This window comes from Lithobates pipiens, unplaced genomic scaffold, assembly GCF_037356315.1.
Source record: "Lithobates pipiens isolate NorthernLeopardFrog02 unplaced genomic scaffold, aLitPip1_a1.2 Scaffold_8, whole genome shotgun sequence".
In the NCBI taxonomy this organism is placed as follows: Eukaryota; Metazoa; Chordata; class Amphibia; order Anura; family Ranidae; genus Lithobates; species Lithobates pipiens.
The window spans coordinates 325,948,907-325,970,879 of record NW_027507903.1 but is presented as its reverse complement, the minus strand read 5'-3'; the positions used below and the strand labels follow the sequence as shown (position 1 = coordinate 325,970,879).

Sequence of the window (21,973 nt, the reverse complement as noted above, 5' to 3'; positions counted from 1 at the left end):
GGCTCCACCTTATGCGGAGGGGTCAGTTGATGAAACGCATAGGGCAGAGCCACACTCATGCTATAACGCATACGCAGTCTTAGTAGCGGGGCACTGGCTTTCGGTAAGCCTTGTGTGGCTGTTCATATCAGTCACCACTTACATATGTCTTAGGACAATTTATAGACACTTTATTTTTTCACTATATTTAATTCACTGACTACAATTAGTTTGTATTACTTTTTTGTGTTTAAAAGACACAGATGAAAGCAGATGTGCTGCACTGATTGGTTTATATTTTAAGTTTAGATATGCATATTTTTGCAGTTACATTGTTGCAGCTTGAACCAAAGTAAGCATGCAGAAGATTCCCCTGGAAGCTGGAAATCACTGTAGCAGGCACTGCTACTATAGAGAATGCTGCTACGGTCTTGGCTGCCCTCCTACTTCATGAACACAGAAGGTTGCTTGCTCAGTGGCAATCACTGTAGTACCTGTGCCTCCTACAGTGGTGTCCAGCTTCCAGGTATGACCCATGCAAACTTACATTGGTCTGACCTGGAGCAACGTAACTACGTATAAATATATACACACACACTCCCTAGAGTACAGTCTAGTGAATAATAGTATGTTGATAAAATAAAGGTGCATTTCAGAACAATCACTGGTTTAATTAGGAAATGGAGGCATTGGACTCACACGTCCTATACTTCATTTAAAGTCTCAAACCTTTTCCTTTACATACCAAATTCAGGGATGGAAGCATGCCACCATGGACAGCAAACTCTGATATATCACTATACTTTATGTCAAAGCTGTTCACATCTGTTACTTATGATGTGTGGACATATATGATTACTCACTAGTAACATTTCTGGCACTCTTCGAGTTTCTATACTAATACACGCGTTTGTTTATACAGTGGGGCAAAAAAGTATTTAGTCAGCCATTAATTGTGCAAGTTCTCCCTCTTAAAAAGACGAGAGAGGCCTGTAATTGTCATAATAGGCATACCTCAACTATGAGAGACAAAATGTGGAAACAAATCCAGACAAACACACTGTCTGATTTGGAAAGGATTTATTTGCAAATTATGGTGGAAAATAAGTATTTTGTCTATCAAAAGTTCATTTCAATACTTTGTTATATATCCTTTGTTGGCAATAAAAGAGGTCAAATATTTCTGCAAGTCTTCACAAGGTTGTCACACACAGTTGCTGGTATGTTGGCCCATTCCTCCATGCAGATCTCCTCTAGAGCAGTGATGTTTTGGGGCTGTTGCTGGACAACACAGACTTTCAACTCCCTCCAAAGGTTTTCTATGGGGTTGAGATCTGGAGACTGGCTAGGCCACTCCAGGACCTTGAAATGCTTTTTATGAAGCCACTCCTTCATTGCCCAGGCGGTGTGTTTGGGATCATTGTCATGCTGAAAGACCCAGCCACATTTCATCTTCAATGCCCTAGCTGATGGGAGGAGGTTTGCACTCTCACAAATCTCACGATACGTGGCCCCATTCATTCTTTCATGTACACGGATCAGTCGACTTGCTCTATTGTAGAGAAACAGCCCCAAAGCATGATGTTGCCACCCCCATGCTTCACGGTAGGTATGGTGCTCATTGGTTGCAACTCAGTATTCTCTCTCCTCCAAGCATAACGAGTTGTGTTTCTACCAAACAGTTCTACTTTGGTTTCATCTGACCATAGGACATTCTCCCAATCCTCTTCTGAATCATCCAAATGCTCTCTAGCAAACCTCAGACGGGTCCGGACATGTCCTGGCTTAAGCAGGGGGACATGTCTGGCACTGCAGGATCCCAGAGCCCTGGTCCCATGGGGTGAGATCTTGCGTAGAGCCCCAGATCGAGGGAGATTATCAGTGGTCTTGTAGGTCTTCCATTTTCAAATTATTGCTAAAACCGTTGAGTTCTTCACACCAAGCTGCTTGCCTATTGCAGATTCAGTCTTCCCAGCCTGTTGCAGGTCTACAATTTTGTTTCTGGTGTCCTTCGACAGCTCTTTGGTCTTCACCATAGTGGAGTTTGGATTGTGACTGTTTGAGGTTGTGGACAGGTATCTTTTATACTGATAAGTTCAAACAGGTGCCATTAATACAGGTAATGAGTGGACAGAGGAGCCTCTTAAAGAAGAAGATACAGGTCTGTGAGAGCTAGAAATCTTGCTTGTTTGTAGGTGACCAAATACTTATTTTCCACCATAATTCGCATATAAATTCTTTCAAAAATCAGACAGACAATGCGATTGTCTGGATTTGTTTCCACATTTTGTCTCTCATAGTTGAGGTATACCTATGATGACAATTACAGGCCTCTCATCTTTTTAAGGGGGAGAACTTGGTGGCCAACTAAATACTTTTTTGCCCCACTGTAGCTCATTAATTTTTACAATCTGGATAGTGCTGTACTTTCATGTGGCTTGGCTGGTTATGTGGTATTCACTGTGATCCCTTATGTCCCAGGAGCTGCAATGCACATCGTGGGTTCTCCCCCTCCCCTGGCAGGGTGGTTTGGGCAGACGCCATCAATGCCAGGCCTCCGGCATTGTGCGTGTGACGTCAGTATGGACATCACTGCGCTGACGCCTTGTGTTGTTCCATCAGCGATTTACACAAGGGAGCTTTTTTGGCACCAGCTGCCGAGTGGTCATTCCACCCAGGTGCTGACACGCCCCCCCCCCTCCACATTCGCTAGCGTGAGGTTGGTGGCATATATACCCCTCAGGGTAAGCAAGCCTTCCCTTTGGCCTGCTACAACTTGGGTTCCACACACACCAGTTAAACTTTGCGTTTGCTGGTGTGGTTTCTAGGCATCGCGGTAGGCCCCTTTTTTGGTCTGTGGTATCTATTTTGGTGGTCAGTTCTTTCCCATTTCACTCACCATTTTCTTGTCTTTTGGAGCATATTTCACTATTTGGGTGTACACCTACATCATCTTATCACTCACTTCTAGATATGGGCTTACCATCGCCTTCTATATTGCCTTAATCACTTTTTTAGACCTTACACTGGGTTCAATACTGCTTACACTTATATACCATTTATTATTGATATACTTACACACAAAGAGGTCCTGGTTGATGAGTCACATACCATTACTGTTTTCCACATGGGGAATATATTCACAGGTACACTTCACTTTTCAACATTACCTGATCCTAATGCCATGGTATATTGTCGCTTCAGCTCCCATGAGAGAGGATGTTCCCAAGTCCACCTTGTGCCTGCCACACCCACTATCCAGTCTTGTAAGTATGGGTGGATATTTAATATATATACACACATACATACACTCCATAGATATTTCTGTCGCTGGCACTCCTGATGAGTGGACACATACACTAAAACGCATCAAGATTTCTTTGATGCCACAGTTACATCATCATTTGCAACTACATTTACTCCTTTACCAACTATGTCTGATTATGTTGCAATTTTGCTAACCATGTTTTGTGCTATATCATGTAAATATGAATGTCAATAGTGGGCATGACGCCATTTGTACCTCCATGTTACCCTGTTTCCCCAAAAATAAGACCTAGCGTGATTGTTAGTGATGGCTGCAATATAAGCCCTACCCCCCAAATAAGCCCTAAAGTCCTTGGAGGTCTTATTTTCGGGGAAACAGGGTAGGGCTTATTTGGGGGGTAGGGCTTATATTGCAGCCATCACCGACAATCACGTTAGGTCTTATTTTCGGGGAAACGGTATGTTACCAAGTGTATATATATGAAATGTATGATCCATTTATACATATTTCATCTGCATTGTAGTTTTACTTTATCTGTAATGGTATATGTAATAAAAACACTTTACAGACCCACGGTGCGTTTTTGCGTCCAAGGACATGCTTCATTTAAAGTCCCAAAAATCCCCCCTCTTTTTATCACTTATATAAATGCTATTGTTTAACCAGATTGCAAAAGAATAGATAAACGTCCAGTGCACTGGTCCAAAGCAAATAGCTGATTTTGTACAAATGTGTAACAAAAACACAAAAAAAAAAAAAAAAAAAACACACCTTTCTTGGTTCATCCAATTGTGGCACCACAGGTAAACTGCTAGTACAATTCATTGTGTATATTGTGGTGCATAAGGTGAATAAACAAACAGTACTACACAGACAAGTTGAATTTCCAGTCTTGCTTTTATTGTTTAACTACTTCAATTCGGATAGAACAATTCTCTACTAATACTTAAATGGAAACATAAAACCCAGTTATTCATGGTTTAACATTGTTTAGATTAAAATAAAGTGACTCTTTTGAACCCAGCTGTAGAGCTTATTGCACATTACTGTTAAAAAGGTTTTTTTTCTAGAACATTCACAACTATGTAAGACTTGCATTCTCTGTTTGTTCTTGAATAATACTATGAAACAATCTTAAAAATATATCTGTAGACTGAAGCTTTGGGAATGACTGATGGTCTTTGGTTATAAAAACTGAAAGGACAATAAAATAAACACATCATACGGTGAATAAAGGCTAAGGCTTCATGTACACTGCTGCTGGTAAACTAATATTTAGGATCAGTTGGGCATTTTTTTCAGCTACCCCTGAACTCTCCTCTATTTTATCTTACCCAGTACATGTACACAGGGTCGTATATAGTCGTTTCTAGGCAGTTGAGTTTAGAAGCATTTTTTGGAAAGTAAAAATATGCGTTCAGGACGGAGGTTCAGAGGCATTTGAAACGCCAATGACCTGTAACAGCTTGTAAACGTGTGTAAACACGGTAACTCGCGTTTAGTTTACAGGCGTTTTTAACGGAGATACAGTGTTGACTATTTTCAATGAAAAAATTGCTTCTAAACGTAAACGTGGCATGTAAACTTGGCACAACGGACGTTTTTAAACGTCGGTTACTACCTGTAACGTTAAATCATTCAGAAGAGGTTTTAAAATGTCCTGTGTACATGAAGCCTCCAGAAATTTAATGGAGGTTCCCTTAAATTGTGACCCTTAAGTAGTATCTACAGTACATATGTGAAATAAACACTCTTTAGCAGTCCAAAGAGATAAAACGGAATATATACATATATAAGAAGTTATTCGGAGCATCCTCTTATAGTAAAAACCATGTACAATAGTTTATATCCACAATAAAAAAGGTACTCAGTGCTACCTTTAGGCCCCTTTCACACTGGGGCGGGGAGTGCGTCGGCGGTAAATCGGCCCTATTTTTAACGGCGCTTTACCATCTGATTTGCAGCACTATTCAGCCATTAGGGGGACAGTTTTACCCCCCACTATAGCCGAGAAAGGGTTAAAAACCACCACAAAGCGCCTCTGCAGAGCCGCGCTGCCCCATTGATGACTTTTTTTTCGTCCTATGAGATTTTACATTAGAGACACAGAGGCAGCTGTTTCAGGGAGCTTTGCAGATGCTATTTTTAGCGCTGTAGCGCTTGCAAAGCGCCCCAGTGTGAAAGGGGTCTTAGGTTCCACTCCACCATTCGAGTTTCTGAAGTGAAGAAGCCTAGTGACTGGAGGAACAGGACTGAGGGAACAAGGTCTTGTGAATACAAGCTATATACTGTGACTACAGTTCAGGAGAAGCTGTGATAGCTTTATCATGTTTATACTGGAGGTGCTGTGGAGGGAGGTTCTTATACATGTAATTAAATATTGTTTAAACATTTGACTCCTGCAAAGTACAGATTAGAAATTCCTTAAAAAATGCGACTCACTTTTTCACTGGCTTACTCTGTCACAGAAGATCAGGGAAAGGCTTTAAAGTGGAACTTACATTTTTTTCTTGGCATAAGCATATCATTACGGAGATTTTCCTTCACTTCCTGTCCCACATCCAAAACAGGAAGTAGGGGAAAATTCCTTTCAAAATGAGGAATCCCTGGTTGTGATGAGGGTCACTAGAATGAATGCCACCATTGTAAGGTTTCCCCTCTATCCCTGCTCTGGTGACAACCCAAAATTTGGGATTTTCTTTCACTCTCAGTGACAATGGTAAACAAGAGAAATAGGGGGGCTGATTCTCCCTAACAGGGACACAAATGTCAATAAAAACTTGACAGCTGTTCTAATCCCTCTCTACTCAAAGTTTTTGTAGCTATACTTTAATTTCTGGAATTAGTAGAACTAGGGCAAAGAGGTGATTATTACAGGGAAGGATCTCCTTATACTCTTCCGCTTCCAGCAGACTCGTACTCTAAATATCAAACCTGATGTAAAACAGAATCCGTGCAAAGCTATATTCAAATGCAATTGCTTATCTCCATTTCATCAGTCATTGTGAGTTACATGATGGCACATACCCCAAATGATCTTCACGTTTACATGTAAATAGTACCCTCTCACATTCCCAGACAACGCAAACATTTAAGCCATAGATTAACCGGATTTTCTTTGCTGCATTCGTGGGTTACAGGAAAGAAAATGTCTTGATTCCCCATGAATACAGTCAGGGGCAGCTGAGCCACCCTGGCCAGGGAGAACACACCAGGATTACTGCTAGCAGCTATAGCTGCTGGCAATAATCACATGGAAAACCTGACAAGCGTTTTTTTTTTTCTAAGGTTGTACCCAGCTTGGTCGATCAACTTGGGTATAATCAGCCTGCACATGCATGGTTCAAATCTCAGCTGGTCCCTGCCGAACCGGCCAAGATTTGAACAGTCTATGGCTGGCTTTACTTAGATTCTATCATCCATCTAATTATGACTTATCCATCCCATCAAGCCTTTATAATAATAATAATGAAGATGTCCGATTCTTATTACATACATTGGAAATTATTCTGTTCCTATTCCACATGGGTAAGTAGAAAACTGCCCTAATATCAGTACGTTTTTTCAATAGTGATTTAACTGTGGTACAAAATCCCTAATTGATGTTTATATTAGTATAGTAGAGCACCACCAGGTTGTAGGGTGCCAGGGCCGTTTAGTAGCAAAACTAAACCAATGTTCATGGTATCCAGAGGTGCCTAATATAAAAGAATATTCAGCCACAACAGATCAAGCACCGAACAGGTACCCCCAACAGCACAGTAGCCCCGAGTATGATCACAATACATTATCTTGAAAACAGAATTTGTCAAATAACTGGCATAAACTGTTGAATATAAAGCCCAGACACACAACTCTACAGTGTTACTGTTTTGTTAGTTCAAGCTTTCATGTACAATGACCTACATTTACCAAAGCTGTTGGGAAAACTCAAAACGTGGCAAAATTGCAGCACATTTTTGCCGCATTTTGGGTTTTCCCACAGCTGGTGGTCAAAACGTTCCCATCCTGAATGCAATTCTTCTGCGTTCAAGAGAGGGAGGTTGAACCTAAATGGAGCCGCTATTGACTGGGAATGCTGATCGGCAGACTGTTTTTGGTCATAACCCTTCGAGTGTTGGACCATCTGCCATACACATGGTCCGAATGGCGGCCAGTTTCCATTAAACCCAATGTTTGGCCCGTGTGTACTAAGCTTAAGTCTCAGAGAAAGGAAGGCTGACTGTCTTGCAGATAAAAAGCAAAGTTGTTTGAATATCTAACTGGTAGCCAACTGAACCGCAGTATAACTAAACTAGATAAATCTCTCATACTTCTAATGTGACAAAATAATTTTTTTGACATCCAAACAAGTCTATAGATATAAAGAAGCTACAACATTTTTTTCCTCATATTTAAATGAAGCACTCTACTATGGCACAGCATTCGGACAATGACATCAAAGTGTACACAAAAGGCATAGTGACACTATTTAGGATAGAAAGCAGAGATACTATACTTTGGCTACACCTGGTAAAACTGTCCTATTTTGCCTAGCACATGAAAGGAAACAAGGCAGAGAGATGTGCGATTATATAAGTCTAAAAGGGGAACCAAGCTCATTGATTTAACGGTTTCAAAAAACAGATTCCCGGCATGCCGGGAACGCTGTTACTTTTGCCTGTCCTTCAAAGCAAACCGTCAAACCATCAAATGGCAGCAAACAAAGGCTAAGATGGCAGCTTCCAGAATTGTAGGGTTTAGTTCTGCTTTAGGCTGGGTTCACACTGAAGCACCGAGCAGCTCGCAGCAGAGGTCGGGTGCTTTCCTGTTCACCGTTTCAGGTCCTATTTCAGCCTGAATGTTTGGCTGAATTCGGACCTGGAATGGACCAGAAGACACACCGAAGCCACTCCGGAGATGTGTGAACCGGCTCCATAGAGAGCCGGTCACAATCTCCTGATATGCGAATGGAGACCTGCATCCAATTCGCAATAGTATGAACCAAGCCTTAAACTGCCCATAGATGGATCAAAATTCATCTGGTTCAGCAGAAACTGTCCGAATCTTCATCCATTTCTGGTCTTCCCACTTAACAGAAGCTGATCTAATGGTCAACAAATGGGACTGTTGAAAACCTTTTGCTGATCAGTATATTCTGACAGCTGAGGAGTACCACTGTCAGAATACAATGGCACAGGGTAAGATTCCTCCAGCCACCTCACTTGTGTGGATGGGGGAAATCGTTTTTTTGATAAAAGAATCATCTGTGGCCAGCATTTTAACTAGTGTCAAATGGAGATGAATTGCCTAGCAGCAGTTGTACTGAAAGTCTTGTTTAAGTGTCAATCTATCCAAAACCAATAATCTGTTTGATGCATGCTGAAGAGATCATTCAGCAACTTACATCTTTTGGGAAGCCTAGCAGCTTTTTGCGCCTTGGAATCAGCCCCCTATTAATAAAACAGACATGTAGGTACTTCATTTAGGTAGCATGTGCCAAAAGGAAACTTTTAAATATGGGTAGGTGGATCCTAACAAGACACAGTAAAAACAGCATAAAAATGTGCTGCAGCCCAAAGAGATTTATTTACCTTTATTCTGAAGTATGGTCAGGCTTTTGGGACGTAATCTGTGGTTCCTCCTTGTGAAAATGTTTTAGTTGTAGCAATAACCTATTCTTCAGTGACTTCTATAAAGACCTAACTAGATTGGATTTTATCAAAACACGAGCATTGCAGTCTTTTTTTTTAAAGAATTTGCTTTAACAATGAGAAAGACTCCTTTCAAAATTCACACTATATTAGGGCCTGTGATGACCAGCTTTGGGTTTGTGTCAGTATGTGCAGCTTGTTTTCAGGTGCATTTAGGATCATTTTGAGAAGCTTTCAAGATCATTTGGAGTACATTAGCAGGAGTATTTAACCTGCAGTCGACCTCCCTCTAGGCTACATCAACATGTTTCAAGCTGCTTTTGTGTTCCCATTGACTCATAAGGAAAAAGACAGTTCTGCATTAACAAAAGCCTGTCTACACTAGCCCCTAGCTTGGCAGTAGTTATGGAACAAATATTTTACAAGAGTCAGTAAAGATCCCATAAAATCAAGCAAGAACTTTTTGTAGTGCGCAATGTACTGCAAAATGTCAGCATAAATTCGGAGTGTAGTCTTGGCAGGTCTCTGGGGCTTTATGACGAGAAAAAAAATATATGATTTCAAACTTTTCATACACAAAATTTTCTCAATGTCTGGAATCACTAAAATATTGGTATTAATCAGACTGGCCTATATCAGAATTACACATTTGTTAAACCTGTGCACAGCACATTTACTTTGATTTTACTAAAACGATAGATGTAACACTTTACAAAAAGATTACTATATAATCCATACCCTAAACATCTGGAGTTCATCCTTGGTTTTCTAGGACACCACAAAGACAATTCCAAAAGGATTCTGTTTTCACTCCCTTAGTCTTTGTTCTCTTACAAGTAGCACCAAAATATAGTATAATGCCCTGTACACATGGTCGGACATTCCGAGACAAAATTCATCAGATTTTTTCCAATGGATTTTGGCCCAAACTTGTCTTGCATACACACGTTCACAGAAAATCCGATAGTTTAGAACGAAGTGACGTAAACCACGTACGACGGGACTATAAAGAGGCCAGTAGCCAATAGCTTTCGTCTAGTAATTTATTCTGAGCATGCGTGGTACTTTGTCCGTCGGTATTGTTGACTACACGATCGGAATTTAGACAATCAGATTTTGCTGGCGGAAAATTTTTAGATCCGGCTCTCAAACTGTTGGTGTTGGAAATTTGTGGGCAGTGCAACAACTATTCATGTTAAAGAAATGCATCTTGTGTTAGTATTGAGATGTTCTCCAGTCCTGCCAGTGTTGACCATGAAATAGAGTAATCTTATTTCTATTTGTTTATTGTAGCTCGCCATAAGCTTTTTGTTCTTAAACCTTACATTGTACAGTTTGATTTTCCTGTTATTTCATTGGCTCTCCCATTCTCTTAAATGGGACGACAATGGCTTTTTACAGCTCTCGCAATAATAAAATACCAACTTTTTTCATTAGTTTTAGAAATAGTGGGGAAATGGGCTTTAAAAAAAAAATGCTTCCAACAATCCACAATTACAAATGGCATTTGCTAGCCGTAAAAAAAGGTGTCTGAGCACAAGTGAAATTTTTGATTACACAAAGAAACTGGTGTGATTGAGTCTAATATTGGCCAGTGACCCCTTAGTCCGTTTGCACACTAGACTGATGAATAAGCATCAGACATTCTTGCCTGAAAAAAACTCGAATTTGCAAGTATGCACACACAAGCCGAAAGCGTGGCTCTAGCGCGTATTTGCGAATATACACACAATATACACTTACCAGCAATTCAGATTTCTGTATTTTTTTACTGATCAATATGCAGCGCTTGTTTATGCATCTGTTTGTACAGGCACACTGTAAACAATGGGCTGCATTTTAGATCAGTAAAAAAGATGCTGTACTGAGGGTTTCCATGCTGCAGTGTTCAAGAGGCCTTACGTCTACCAAACTAAAGAAAGGTGAAAATCCAGCACTGGCCGATCATAAGAACCTATGCTAGAAAAAAAAAAACTTAAAACATATTATTGCGGAAAACAAGGCCATGGAGCGGAGGTTCACGTCATTACTTCAAAATAATCTTAATTTAAAAACAGTTTTCAGTGTTATTGAGCAACAAAACAATAACCTGTGATAACTCACCAACGGGACCAAATTTGCAGCCAGGATTTTATTCTGAGATTATGTTGCCCAAGGCACATGTGCAAGGTGAAGTCATTCCATGCAGACTCCAGCCCATTTAAGAAGGGCTCTGGGCAGATATTTATCAGACCATAACAAAAAGGTACACGATGACAGATAAACCCCTGTTCACACCGGTGCGACTTGTCATGCGATTTGACAGTTCAAAATCGCATGATAAGTCACACCCTATTTATGCATCTGGAACTATTTGAATTGGTATAACTGACTTGCACCAATTTGAAAAAAGGTTCCTGCACTATTTTCGGCAAATTCATGAGCGACTTGCATTGACATCTGTGCATGAAATCATACAGATGTCAGCAAGCCACGCATGAAATCAAACTGACTGGCAGTCATTCACATTTGGTGTGAACCTGGGCTTAAACTGTGCTATGTTTTCATGCTCGCCTGTTTTGCTGTAACTTGTGCTATTGTTTACTATTTTGCAATATTTTTAAAAACACAAAATAATTACAGTTCACTACTGTCCAATATTAAAAGGAAGAAATGCAATGTTAGCAACTACTTTATTAAAGCAAATGATGAAGAAGAGGGTTTGTAAATGCACTCATACACAGCCTGATAGTTGCAAACCATGTAATAGATTTGCTCATCCCTTGTGAATTGTAAGGAGAAAACTATGTAGGAATTAGGAGGGGGGGGGGGGGGGCAAGTATAGGCGGGGTTGGGGACCTGTCAGGAAGGCTGTACAGGGACTCATGATTTAGAACAGTGGCCCTGTGTATGGGAGACCGCTATTCTTCCCACAGCAATATTCCAGTCAGTGGCTGCCTGTGCGAATGTGTCCTAACAAACCGGCGATGAGTGCTTTTGAGCTTAACAAACGAGGAGAAGACTATGGCATGTCCCAGCAATACTACAAAGCTAGCAGTTAAGTGACGACATCTCACTAATCATTGTATTTGAGAAGAAATAGGTCTGGCTATGGTAAGCTCTAAACAAGAACTAAAATCTAAACAAATGCTCTAGATTATTTTGATTTCTAGGGACAAGGGACGTCCCACTAAATAAATGGCACAGAAGTCCAGAACACAAAAAAAATTAAACAGGTATTCTAGCAAAAACAGAAAAAGCTGTGTTCAAGTAATAAGTTGGCCACTGTCAACCAAAATTGTTTAGTCAACTGGATTCCATCAGGCTCTCCCATGCAATGCAGGTGTTGTAAAGGATAGAGTGGAACTTCCAATTTCTGCATCAATCACTTTCTTTCCCACTGTAAAGGGCAGGGCAAGCAATCCCACTGCACCAGAAAAAAAAAAAAAAAAAAAAAGTACAGGTGTGTTATTGTGCTCTCTGACATGCATTGAGAACACACTGAAAACTTTTTTGTTTTCAATGAACACAATGCATGCAACAAGTGTGGCTGGACATTTAATGAATATGTATATGGAAACAATTGAAATGTTTTAATGGAATTTTAACTTTTAAGCAACCCGGTTATAAAAGCTTCATGAAGGTCTCAATCATGAATACAACTGCGGAACAGAATGTAGTGCCACTTCTGACAACATAGTGGAGTCTGGTCACTCCCATGAGCCTCAACCTTATTCAAGGCCTTGAGTGTTACCTGCCGACAGAGGTGGGTTAGTAAGAACAAAATAAGCAGATATTATTCTATTTCACCACAGTTTTTGGCTTATTGGCTGCTTAACTGCATCTTTAAAAAGCACTTACAGTTTACACAGGGCACTGCAAACTGTAATCTTAAAGTTGACAGGGGGCCAAAGTGGTTTGGCAGCAGCTCTCAATTTAACAAGACAGTTGCACTGAAAGGTTTCTCCATTTGCAAATGGACTATAATCACTACAGAAATTTCCAAATTCAAGTACAAAATTTACCCTGTCAATGAAAAGCTTTGGAAAACGATACAATAAATACAAATGCTACTCAAGCGACATTGGCAGTTTGGAGAATAAGCAGTCCATGTATAATCTTACACCTGGCTTCAGACCAATGCATTTGTCACATAAATGCACTTATAAAATACAATGAAGGCAATTCTTCCAAAATGTTGCACTGCTGGCAGATAAAACAAAATATCACACTTCAACAATTTCTGAAGCAATTTGTACCAATAAATACATTTACACTGATGCATACTACTATAATTTTAAAACAGATTTTCTCGCTTTAACCCCTCCCTGACAGCTGCCATTGGCCCTTAATTTGAGAGTAATGCAGGGAGGTGGGGCAGCTTCCTGACACGTGACTGCTGTGATTGGTTCTCACAGCTGTCGCATGGTCAAAAGTATGTCCCGCTGGCTTCCATTTAAAAGCCGCGGTCATTGTGCTGGGAGTTCGCTCTCTGGCCACAGCCTCAGATCACTGTGGATGCATATGTACAGAGGCTTGGTACCAAGCCGTTTCCTGCCACCACATACATGAATCATGTGATTGGGAAGAGGTTAAAGTAGAACTCTAGGCAACATCTTATTCTTCAACTTGGATAGGATAAGGGAGGCTTATAACCCCTGTCAGCTATGGCATCTGTGTCCTTTTGGGGAGATTTACCTTCACTTCCTGTCCTATAGCCAAAACAGAAAGGGAAATCCCTGGTAATCACTAAGGTCACCAGAACTAGTACCCCCAATTGGAAGATTTTTTCCTGCATTCCTGTTCTGATGAGCACTCAGAATTTGGAGTTTTCTTTCCCTTTCTTTTTAACCAGAGCACAGACAGACCTGATTGGTGTTCTAGTCCTTCTCCACTTTTGTGTAAAAAAAAAAGGTTTGCCTTCAATTATACATTAATAATCAGAGGATGGTATGCAAATTCTTATTTCATGATTGTGCGCTTTACCACAAAATGGGAATAACGAGCACTGTCTTACTACTTCAATGATTTTGCCTTTTTTTTTTACAGTGTAAAAATGCTGTGCTCTGGAAGATAAAAAAAAAAAAAAAACCTCAAACCTTCACCATCTTCCAGTCACATGAATTCTGGGCCTGAATCGATGAACCTTTGCCCAAACTTTGAAATAAAATTTTTAAGTTGTCACGCTTACACAGATGGCTACTGTCTGACACTACCCCTTGAAGGCCAATAAAATAAAGTTTCAAGCTGGGTTATGTAAAAAGGTGATTTAATAACATCCAAGGATTAACAGTGTGATTTAGCACGCGTTTATAGGAACAGAATGTGTTCAAAATGTGGAAGTGAAGCTCAGAACTGGCTCCCAAGCTCAAGGACAAAAAATTCCAAACCTACCAACTGTCAATTTTGTTGTCCTGTTCTTAGACAGCTAGCACATTTCCTTTTGGTGTGCCAATTACAGCACCCATAATGGATTCACCTGCAGTGATTCTAAAGAAGATTAAGCTATCCATTTTAAATTGAAAGAATTTATAAACCCCTGCTGCTGCTTACAGACAGGAGCCTGTATAGTAGTAACCCTCACTGATTAGCACCTCCAAGAAGCAGACTGCATAACACTTATACATTTCTGTAAAACTGGAAATTCTCTTTTACTGCCCCAGAACTGGTATGTAGCCTTTATAATCTGGCTGCTTTTCTAGAAAAAAAAAAATCTTATGCAAGTGGTAGGATTTTTAAGGGATTAGTACACCTGTCAGTAGGGATGCAGCAACATTTCGGCTGTGCATTTTACTGTGCTTATGGTGCATTTTTCATAGGACATGTGATGCATAAAATACGCAATATGGGTGCGTTATTGATGTGTTCTTGCTGCACTTTCAATGCAATTCAATGGGAAGGTGCGTTTTTGGTGCTTTTTTTTTTTTAACTTACCAAAAATGTAGGAAGCAGGATTTTTAACACCACAACAGAACCATTGTGAAAACAGACATAGAATTTAAAGGAATATGTTTTACTTGTGCTAAAAGGTGCCAATAATGACCGACAAACTCATTCATTTAAATTCATATTAAAATAAAAAAGAATAGAATTTGGTGCACCTCTACCTGTCAGATTTTTAATGCTGTCTGTGTCCCTGTTATGGAGATTTACCCTTTATATGTGTCCTGTTTTTCATTAACATTGAAAGTGAAAGAAAATCCCAAATTCTGAGTGTTCACCATAAGGGCCGTTTCACACCGGGGCGGCGAGAGCGTTAGCGGTAAAGCGCTGCTAGTTTTAGCAGCACTATTCGGCCGCTAACGGGGTGCTTTTAACCCCCGCTAGCAGCCGAAAAAGGGGTCAATACCGCCTGTGTAGCGTTTTGCAGGCACTTCGGCAGTGGTGCCCATTAATGTCAACGAGCAGGGGAGTTTTAGGAGTGGTGAATACACCGCTCCTAAACCGCCCCCAAAGATGCTGCCGGCAGGACTTAACATCCCAGGTGCTAGTAATAGAAAGATTTCTGCGCTGGACTAAGAATTCACCTACTATAGCAGCAACACCATGCGAGATATACACCATTAACCATAAAAATCCAAAAAGGTTGACATATAACAAAAATGAATTTTCAATTAATAATCAAATTTTCATTATTGTGTTATAAGCGCAACCTTTTTGGCTTTACATGTGCCATTTTTAGCACTAAAACTCTTGTAAAGCGCCTCGGTGTGAAAGTGGCCTAAGGGTAACAAAGGGCAAAGCTTCCAAAGAGGACTGGTGACAGTAGGGATTCCCTGAACTTTAAGGCCGCGTACACACGGGCGGACTGTTCACCCAACTTAGTTTGTCAAACAATCCGACAAACAGTCCGCTCAAAATTTGCATGAGCGGACTTGACCACACACGATGAACGAACAGTCCGCTGAAAGCGTGCGCGATGACGTGAACGGCACGTACGACGGGACTAGAAAAACGACGTCCTATACACTGCAATGCAACCTTCGGCGTGTAAATCCTTTCTGAGCATGCGCGGAACTTAGTTTGACGAACAAGCCTACACACGAGCGGACTGTCCGCTCAAACCAAGTTTCAGCGGACTGTCTTACGGGAATTCCGAAAAACTTTGTTCGTCAGACTGTCCGCTGAAACTGTCGGCTGAAGCCCACACACGAGCGGACTGTCCGCTGAAACACTGTTCAGCGGACAAAGTTGGGCGAACAGTCCGCCCGTGTGTACGCGACCTAAAGCAATTTCTTCACTTGTTTTGACTATAGGACAGCAAGAGTAGGGAAATCTCCCCAATGGGATACCAAAAAAAATAAAAAATTTACAAGGGTTATAACCCTACCTTACTCTATCCAAGATGAAAAAAGAAGTATTGCATTTAGCTCTATTTTAAGCTTCAGACTGAAAACAGGTATGCAGGTAGACAAGAAAGTTCTCTGTAATCTGGACCACCAGCAAGATTATATCATACACTCATAAAAATTGTTTTTGAATAAAATAGGTGATTCTGCAGCAGACATAAAGCAGACTGGAACCCTGCCTGCAAAAACCTTATGACAAATGGATTACATGGTGGCCAACATAAATCATAGTAAATGGTTTAGCAATATAACAAATTTGAAAAAAAGATGAGACTACGACTTTCCAATGTACTGGGAACGCTTAATCCTAACTAAGAACATGCAGACCTTACAGAGTGTCACAGCAGTCACGGTCTAAAGCTTCATAAACACTATTGGACTTTATACAAACGTTCCCGTGGACTTTTGTACAAAGGGCGTTGGCCCTGAACTTGTTAAGCATACACACAATCAGACGTTTTCAGTCAACTTTCACCAAATCACGTGGGTTTTCTGCTCTTTACCACCACCTTTGGTCAACTTTTGTATTGTTGTCTGATCTTTTACATTGCTTCTGGGTATGCGTGTTTGTAAAGTCAGATGGTTTTCTGTACACATGATCGGACTTTGCTCCATCGGACTTATGTTGTTGAAAAGTTTGTCCATTCGCACAGCCAACAAAAGTCTGATAAAAAACGAAAAAGTTTGTCCGATGTTGCCTTAAAACAGCTCATTTGCATGTTTGTTAAAAACTCTGATTGTGTGTACAGGCTTTTACTCTCCATGGCTGATGGACAGGTATCAAGCACTTGGACACATTTACTTTAAGATTTTTTTGTAGAACACATGCACTCTATTACTCCCACACTCTAGAAAGTTTGCTCGCCCGGTTTATCCACACCTTGAATACAACCACCATTGAAAGAAACACTCGCAAGAAACGGAATATGTCATGTATTCTCGTCAACTACCAAAATGACTGCCACTTAAGGCTTTCGTTTAAAATACCCAGAGCAAATGGCAATGATGTGCAATAACCCATAGCACCAATCAGAAAAAGATGCTCAATTCTCAGAGAATTATGATGTCTCCAAAAATATGCAAAATAATACCAAAATGAAGTGAAACAAATTAAACTGAAAGTGGATCAAAATAATACTGAACAATAGGTTTCTGGATAGAAGATGTCATATCTGCTTTAACTTGTCTCACTCTTGACTGCAGTCAAATGCAAACCAGGCAAGAAGCTGACAGACAACATTACTAAAATAAAGTAACATTTTAACTAACAAGATAAAGTGACAATCCTGTAAAAATAAATTGAATGTCATGTTGGAACGTTCTTTTGTGTAAAAATAAATCATGAGGCTACATTTCTTTAAAACATATAAAAACAAATATCTTGTGTTCTGTAAAAGGGAGTTTAGAACCTTCTTTTTCTTTCCTATGAGGCCAAGAAGACATTTCCAGAAAATGCACAACCCCCTGAGGTGACTGAACAGGCCGGATTACAATCCTTTATTAAAGTAGACTCTCTCCAGCCCTGGATTGTTTTCCTTGATGTATGTTTGAAGTTCAGGCTCCAGGCGTGACACAGACATTGAGCTAGGCAAAAAAAAAAAACAGAAAGATTATTAATTAACAGGTACAGTGTAACCTTTGAGACTAAAAGGGAGGATGACACTGTCTGTGACACCTGAATAACTTAGCAGCTGCATAACGGCAGAATACACTTTGTAAATAGTTCTACAGATAAAGAAACATAACATTTAAAACTGCACTCCAGGAAGATATAAAAAAATGTATTTGGATTTATCTGTAAATCCCGTATATAAAGTATAGTACAGGGCACAGACTGGATATTCAGAGAACCTGGGTTATAGGCTTACCTTTAGGTAACTGATCACTAGTAAAGCCCCCCCCCCCCCCCCCCCACTTGAGCATACCCCTGTAATCTTACCCCACTCAATGAGATCTCAACTTTTTAGCAAGCAATGCAGAGTAACACAGGGACAGAGGGAGGGGTGTTCTGTACGGTACTCCAAGATACACAATTTACAGCCAAGACACAATGCCTTTATCTTTATTGTACATTACAGGACAAAGTCTGAATATTCATAGACCTTCAAGCATTGCTAAGCAATTAATCAGTGGCATGGGAGACGAGGCAAACATAACTGTACCAAGGGACTAAACAAAACAAAAAGGAGTTAAAGTGGTTGTAAACCCTAAAAAAACAAAACAAAAAAACAAAAAAAAAAAACCTGCAAAGCATACTAGCTCATAATGAATTACTTACCTGAGATGGAAGCCCCCGCAGTGGTCCTTGTTCACCGCTCCGGTGCCTGACATCGTGGGCTCCGGCGCTGTGATTGGCCAGAGCCACGATGATGTCACTCCCACACATGCGTGCGGGAGCCGCTGGTAACAGCACAGTCTCACTGAAGCAACAGCACGTACATGCCATTGCTTCAGTACGCATGACGTCAGCACATGCAAATATAGGGGATATCTCCTAAACCGTGCAGGTTTAGGAGATATCCAGTGTAGCTACAGGTAAGCCTAATGATAGGCTTACCTGTAGCAAAAAGTGGTTGTAAAGGGTTTACAACCACTTTAAGGCCCAACTCAGTGCATCCATCTGGCAGAATTTGGAGGATATGTTAACTGAAGGCCAGATAGCAGCCTTACAAAGCTGAACAGCAGATGCCTAATGGCGGAATTCCCAGGAAACCCCACCGATCTGGTGGAGTGAGCATGTAATGGTCATGGAGGAACCATATCCGAGTATAGGCTCTTACAATAAACAGCATTATCTACCAGCCAATAGTGGATTTGGAGGTAGGGTGTCCTTTTGGAAACCCTGTTGGCAGGACAAAAAGTGTCTTTTGTATAGAGGTTGTAGTTGACAGAACTGACTACATTCAAATCATGGAGAGCAATTTCCTTGGGATGCTTGGGAGCAGGGCACAAGGAAGATATGACAATATCTTCATTAGGGTGGAAGGCTGACCTAAGGAAGAACAGAGGGTTTTGGTGGCTAAGACTACTTTGTCTCTGAGGGATTAGCAAGGACTCCTTAGGGCCACTGAGACATGTCTGATAGATGTGATAACCACCAAGGCAGCCATTTTGCAGGGGAGATCACCCAGGGGGAGTTCCCTAATGGGTTGTAAAGGGTAGTTTCTGCAGAGCAGAGATGACCGGATTGAGATCCCAAGAAAGCACAGGATGCTGTAATGGAGGACTGATCTGTAAGACACCACGAATAAAGGGTTTACAAGAGAGAAGCCAAAGGCTTTTGAAATAGGGTAGACCTGGCCGAAGCCTTAAAGCGGGATTAAACCCAAAACCAAAAATGTAATATATTGTAGAGTCATAGCAACCTTGTTGGTTAACGTATTGGTCTCCATCGGTTCTCCCCTTGCAGCAGGTACTATCATTGCAGCGTGACGCCGGCTGGCCCTGGCGCATGTGTGGTCCGCGGTGTATGCCGGAGGCGATGTCGGGCGGCTTGTGAGCTGCCATCCAGCTCTGGGGAGATTGGATGTTCATTTACTGGCATACCTTACAGGGGCCATCCAGGAAAGGAGAGGAAAATATTACATGTCCTATTTACGCTTCCAAATGCGAGTGTAATTTATGGAACACTTATCAATTGCTCAAATAAACAGTATTACACCAAGGTGGTTGTGCGCTCTTTTCCTTTCTTTGTATAGATCCATGTCCACCATCCGATGGATTATAAAGAGAGCTGCAGCGTGTCTTTAGAAATAGAATTGTTTTCGGTCATCAGGATTACCAGCTGTACTTGGGAGCTTTCTTGACCAGCTCGAACTGGTGAACTATTTTGTGTTTTTCATATCCTGGACATGGCCGAAGCTTTTAAAGTGGGATTAAACTCAGACAAAAATATATTGCAGATTACCAATCCTTAAATATGGTGGCTGTATTAGCTTTTTTTTTTTTTTAGGCTTTTTTCCCCCCTTTGTTTTTACCTGCGATCTGGCAGGAACATACCTTCTGTATTAGTGCCCCCACGCTGGATGAAGGATCACAGAGGCACAGCAGCACTGTTATTCTGGGGGAGGCTAGTGTTAGATGTACCAGCGGATTTAGATACATTAACACATTGAAGCCAAACTCCAGCTCACACTGGAGTTACAGCAATAGTTTTTTTTCTTTTGGCATAAAAATTTTACATGAATAAATAAAAGCTGGTCATTGTCAGCACCCCTGTTAGCGATAAACAGTTTGACTCATCACTCTTAACTGATACACTTGCAGGTAAGCGTTTTGTGAAAAAACAATTACTTGGCAGATCACAGGGTGAACAACAAAAAAAAAATGCCTAAGAAAGAAAACTGATGCTTCCATCATATCTAAGAATTGGTAAGCTGAAATAGAATAAATGTATGTTTTAGGGTTTAATACCTCTTTAACCACTTGCCGCCCACCATATAGCAGAATGACGGTGGCAAAGTGGTTTCAATATCCTGACTGGGCATCATATGACGTCCTCCGAATATTAAGTCACCGCTCGCGACGATCGGTGGCACGGTGTGTTAGTCTGACACTTCGCAACTACGATCTCGGTAAAGAGTCTCCGACTAATTTGGGTACAGTGTCACATGACCGCACAATTCAAAGTGCGACAGCGCTGAAAGCTGGTCTGGGAAGGAAGGTGTATAAGTGCCGGTATTAAAGTGGTTAAGAGTACTTACAGCTGAGTTTTGGTCAAGTCGCAATTGCAAAAATGTAGTAATTTCTGGGGTTGAAATGCCTCTGTTCACAAAAAAGATCTCCAGGTATGGAAGTAGATATTCACAAAGTGGCTTTTCTAGGCTTGAGTAACGTGGGAATGACTGAGTCAGAACCAGAGCGCATCAGATGCCAGTGCTAGAAGATCCTTGGTCCTAGCCACTAAAAGGGGCAGCTGGTTGTTAAACCTGGAGGCCAGAGTGTCTTCATCGGAGGGTTCCCTATTTCTAACCAAGGTGACTAAAGATGTTGGGAACATTCCCCTTGGTCCAGGTGAAGGCTGAGAAATCCACCTTCTAATTTTTCACTCCCAGCATGTAAACAGCAGAGACTGGTGGGCCGTGCTCATTCCAAGAGATGATCAGACATGCCTCCTTTAAGGCTGCCTGACTTCTGCCCTCCCAATGATCAATATACGCCAGTGGTGTGGCTCTGCCTGATTGCTCATTGATTGTGTGCCTCTCGAAAAGGGGAGCCCAGTGGTGCACAGCCGATTTTACTGCTTTGAGCTGTTGATGGGGAGCTTTGCTTCCCTGGGTGATCAAGTTCCCTGAACTGTGAGAGATTGAAACACTCCTCCCCAGCTAGCATCTCTTATCAACTTTATGAAGGTGGAAGAAAGGGCTTTCCCATTTCCAAAACTGGATTGGTAATCCACCAAGCTAGGGAGTTTCTTGCTGTGCTGGAGAGAGGTATAAGGAAGCTTTGAGATGCAACATAGTTGTTCCAGGTCAACAGACTGTTGTGTTGGAGGGGCTAACTTCAAAAGAGGCAACTATGAGGCATAGGGACTCCCATGAAAAAAGTCTCATAGAAAGATGCTTTTTTTGACCTTAAAGCCAGAGTATGAGACCTTAGAAAAAGAAGCTTGTTTGGCAGAAGGCAAAGTCTGAGGAATCCGAATAGTACTTTGGACATTTGCATACAGTTTTGAAGGAGATCTCCTTCATTATAAAGTTGTCAAACTACCTGAAACCTGGATGCCCCGAGTTTTTAGGAGGGCAAAAAGGGTTTCAAGCACCTTT

General features: G+C 41.1%; 1 protein-coding gene across 3 annotated transcripts in view; it reads right to left on the bottom strand.

Moving 5' to 3' along the window:
- Positions 1-4,125: 4,125 nt before the first annotated feature.
- The window catches only part of LOC143963337 (sideroflexin-1), a 120,457-nt gene continuing 102,609 nt past the window's right edge, over positions 4,126-21,973 (bottom strand). For all 3 annotated transcript variants that reach the window (XM_077472946.1, XM_077472948.1, XM_077472947.1), the window contains one exon: positions 4,126-17,792. In XM_077472946.1, coding sequence (XP_077329072.1) covers positions 17,696-17,792 — 97 coding nt within the window. In that variant the 3' untranslated portion in view covers positions 4,126-17,695. The remainder of the gene's footprint in view (positions 17,793-21,973) is intronic.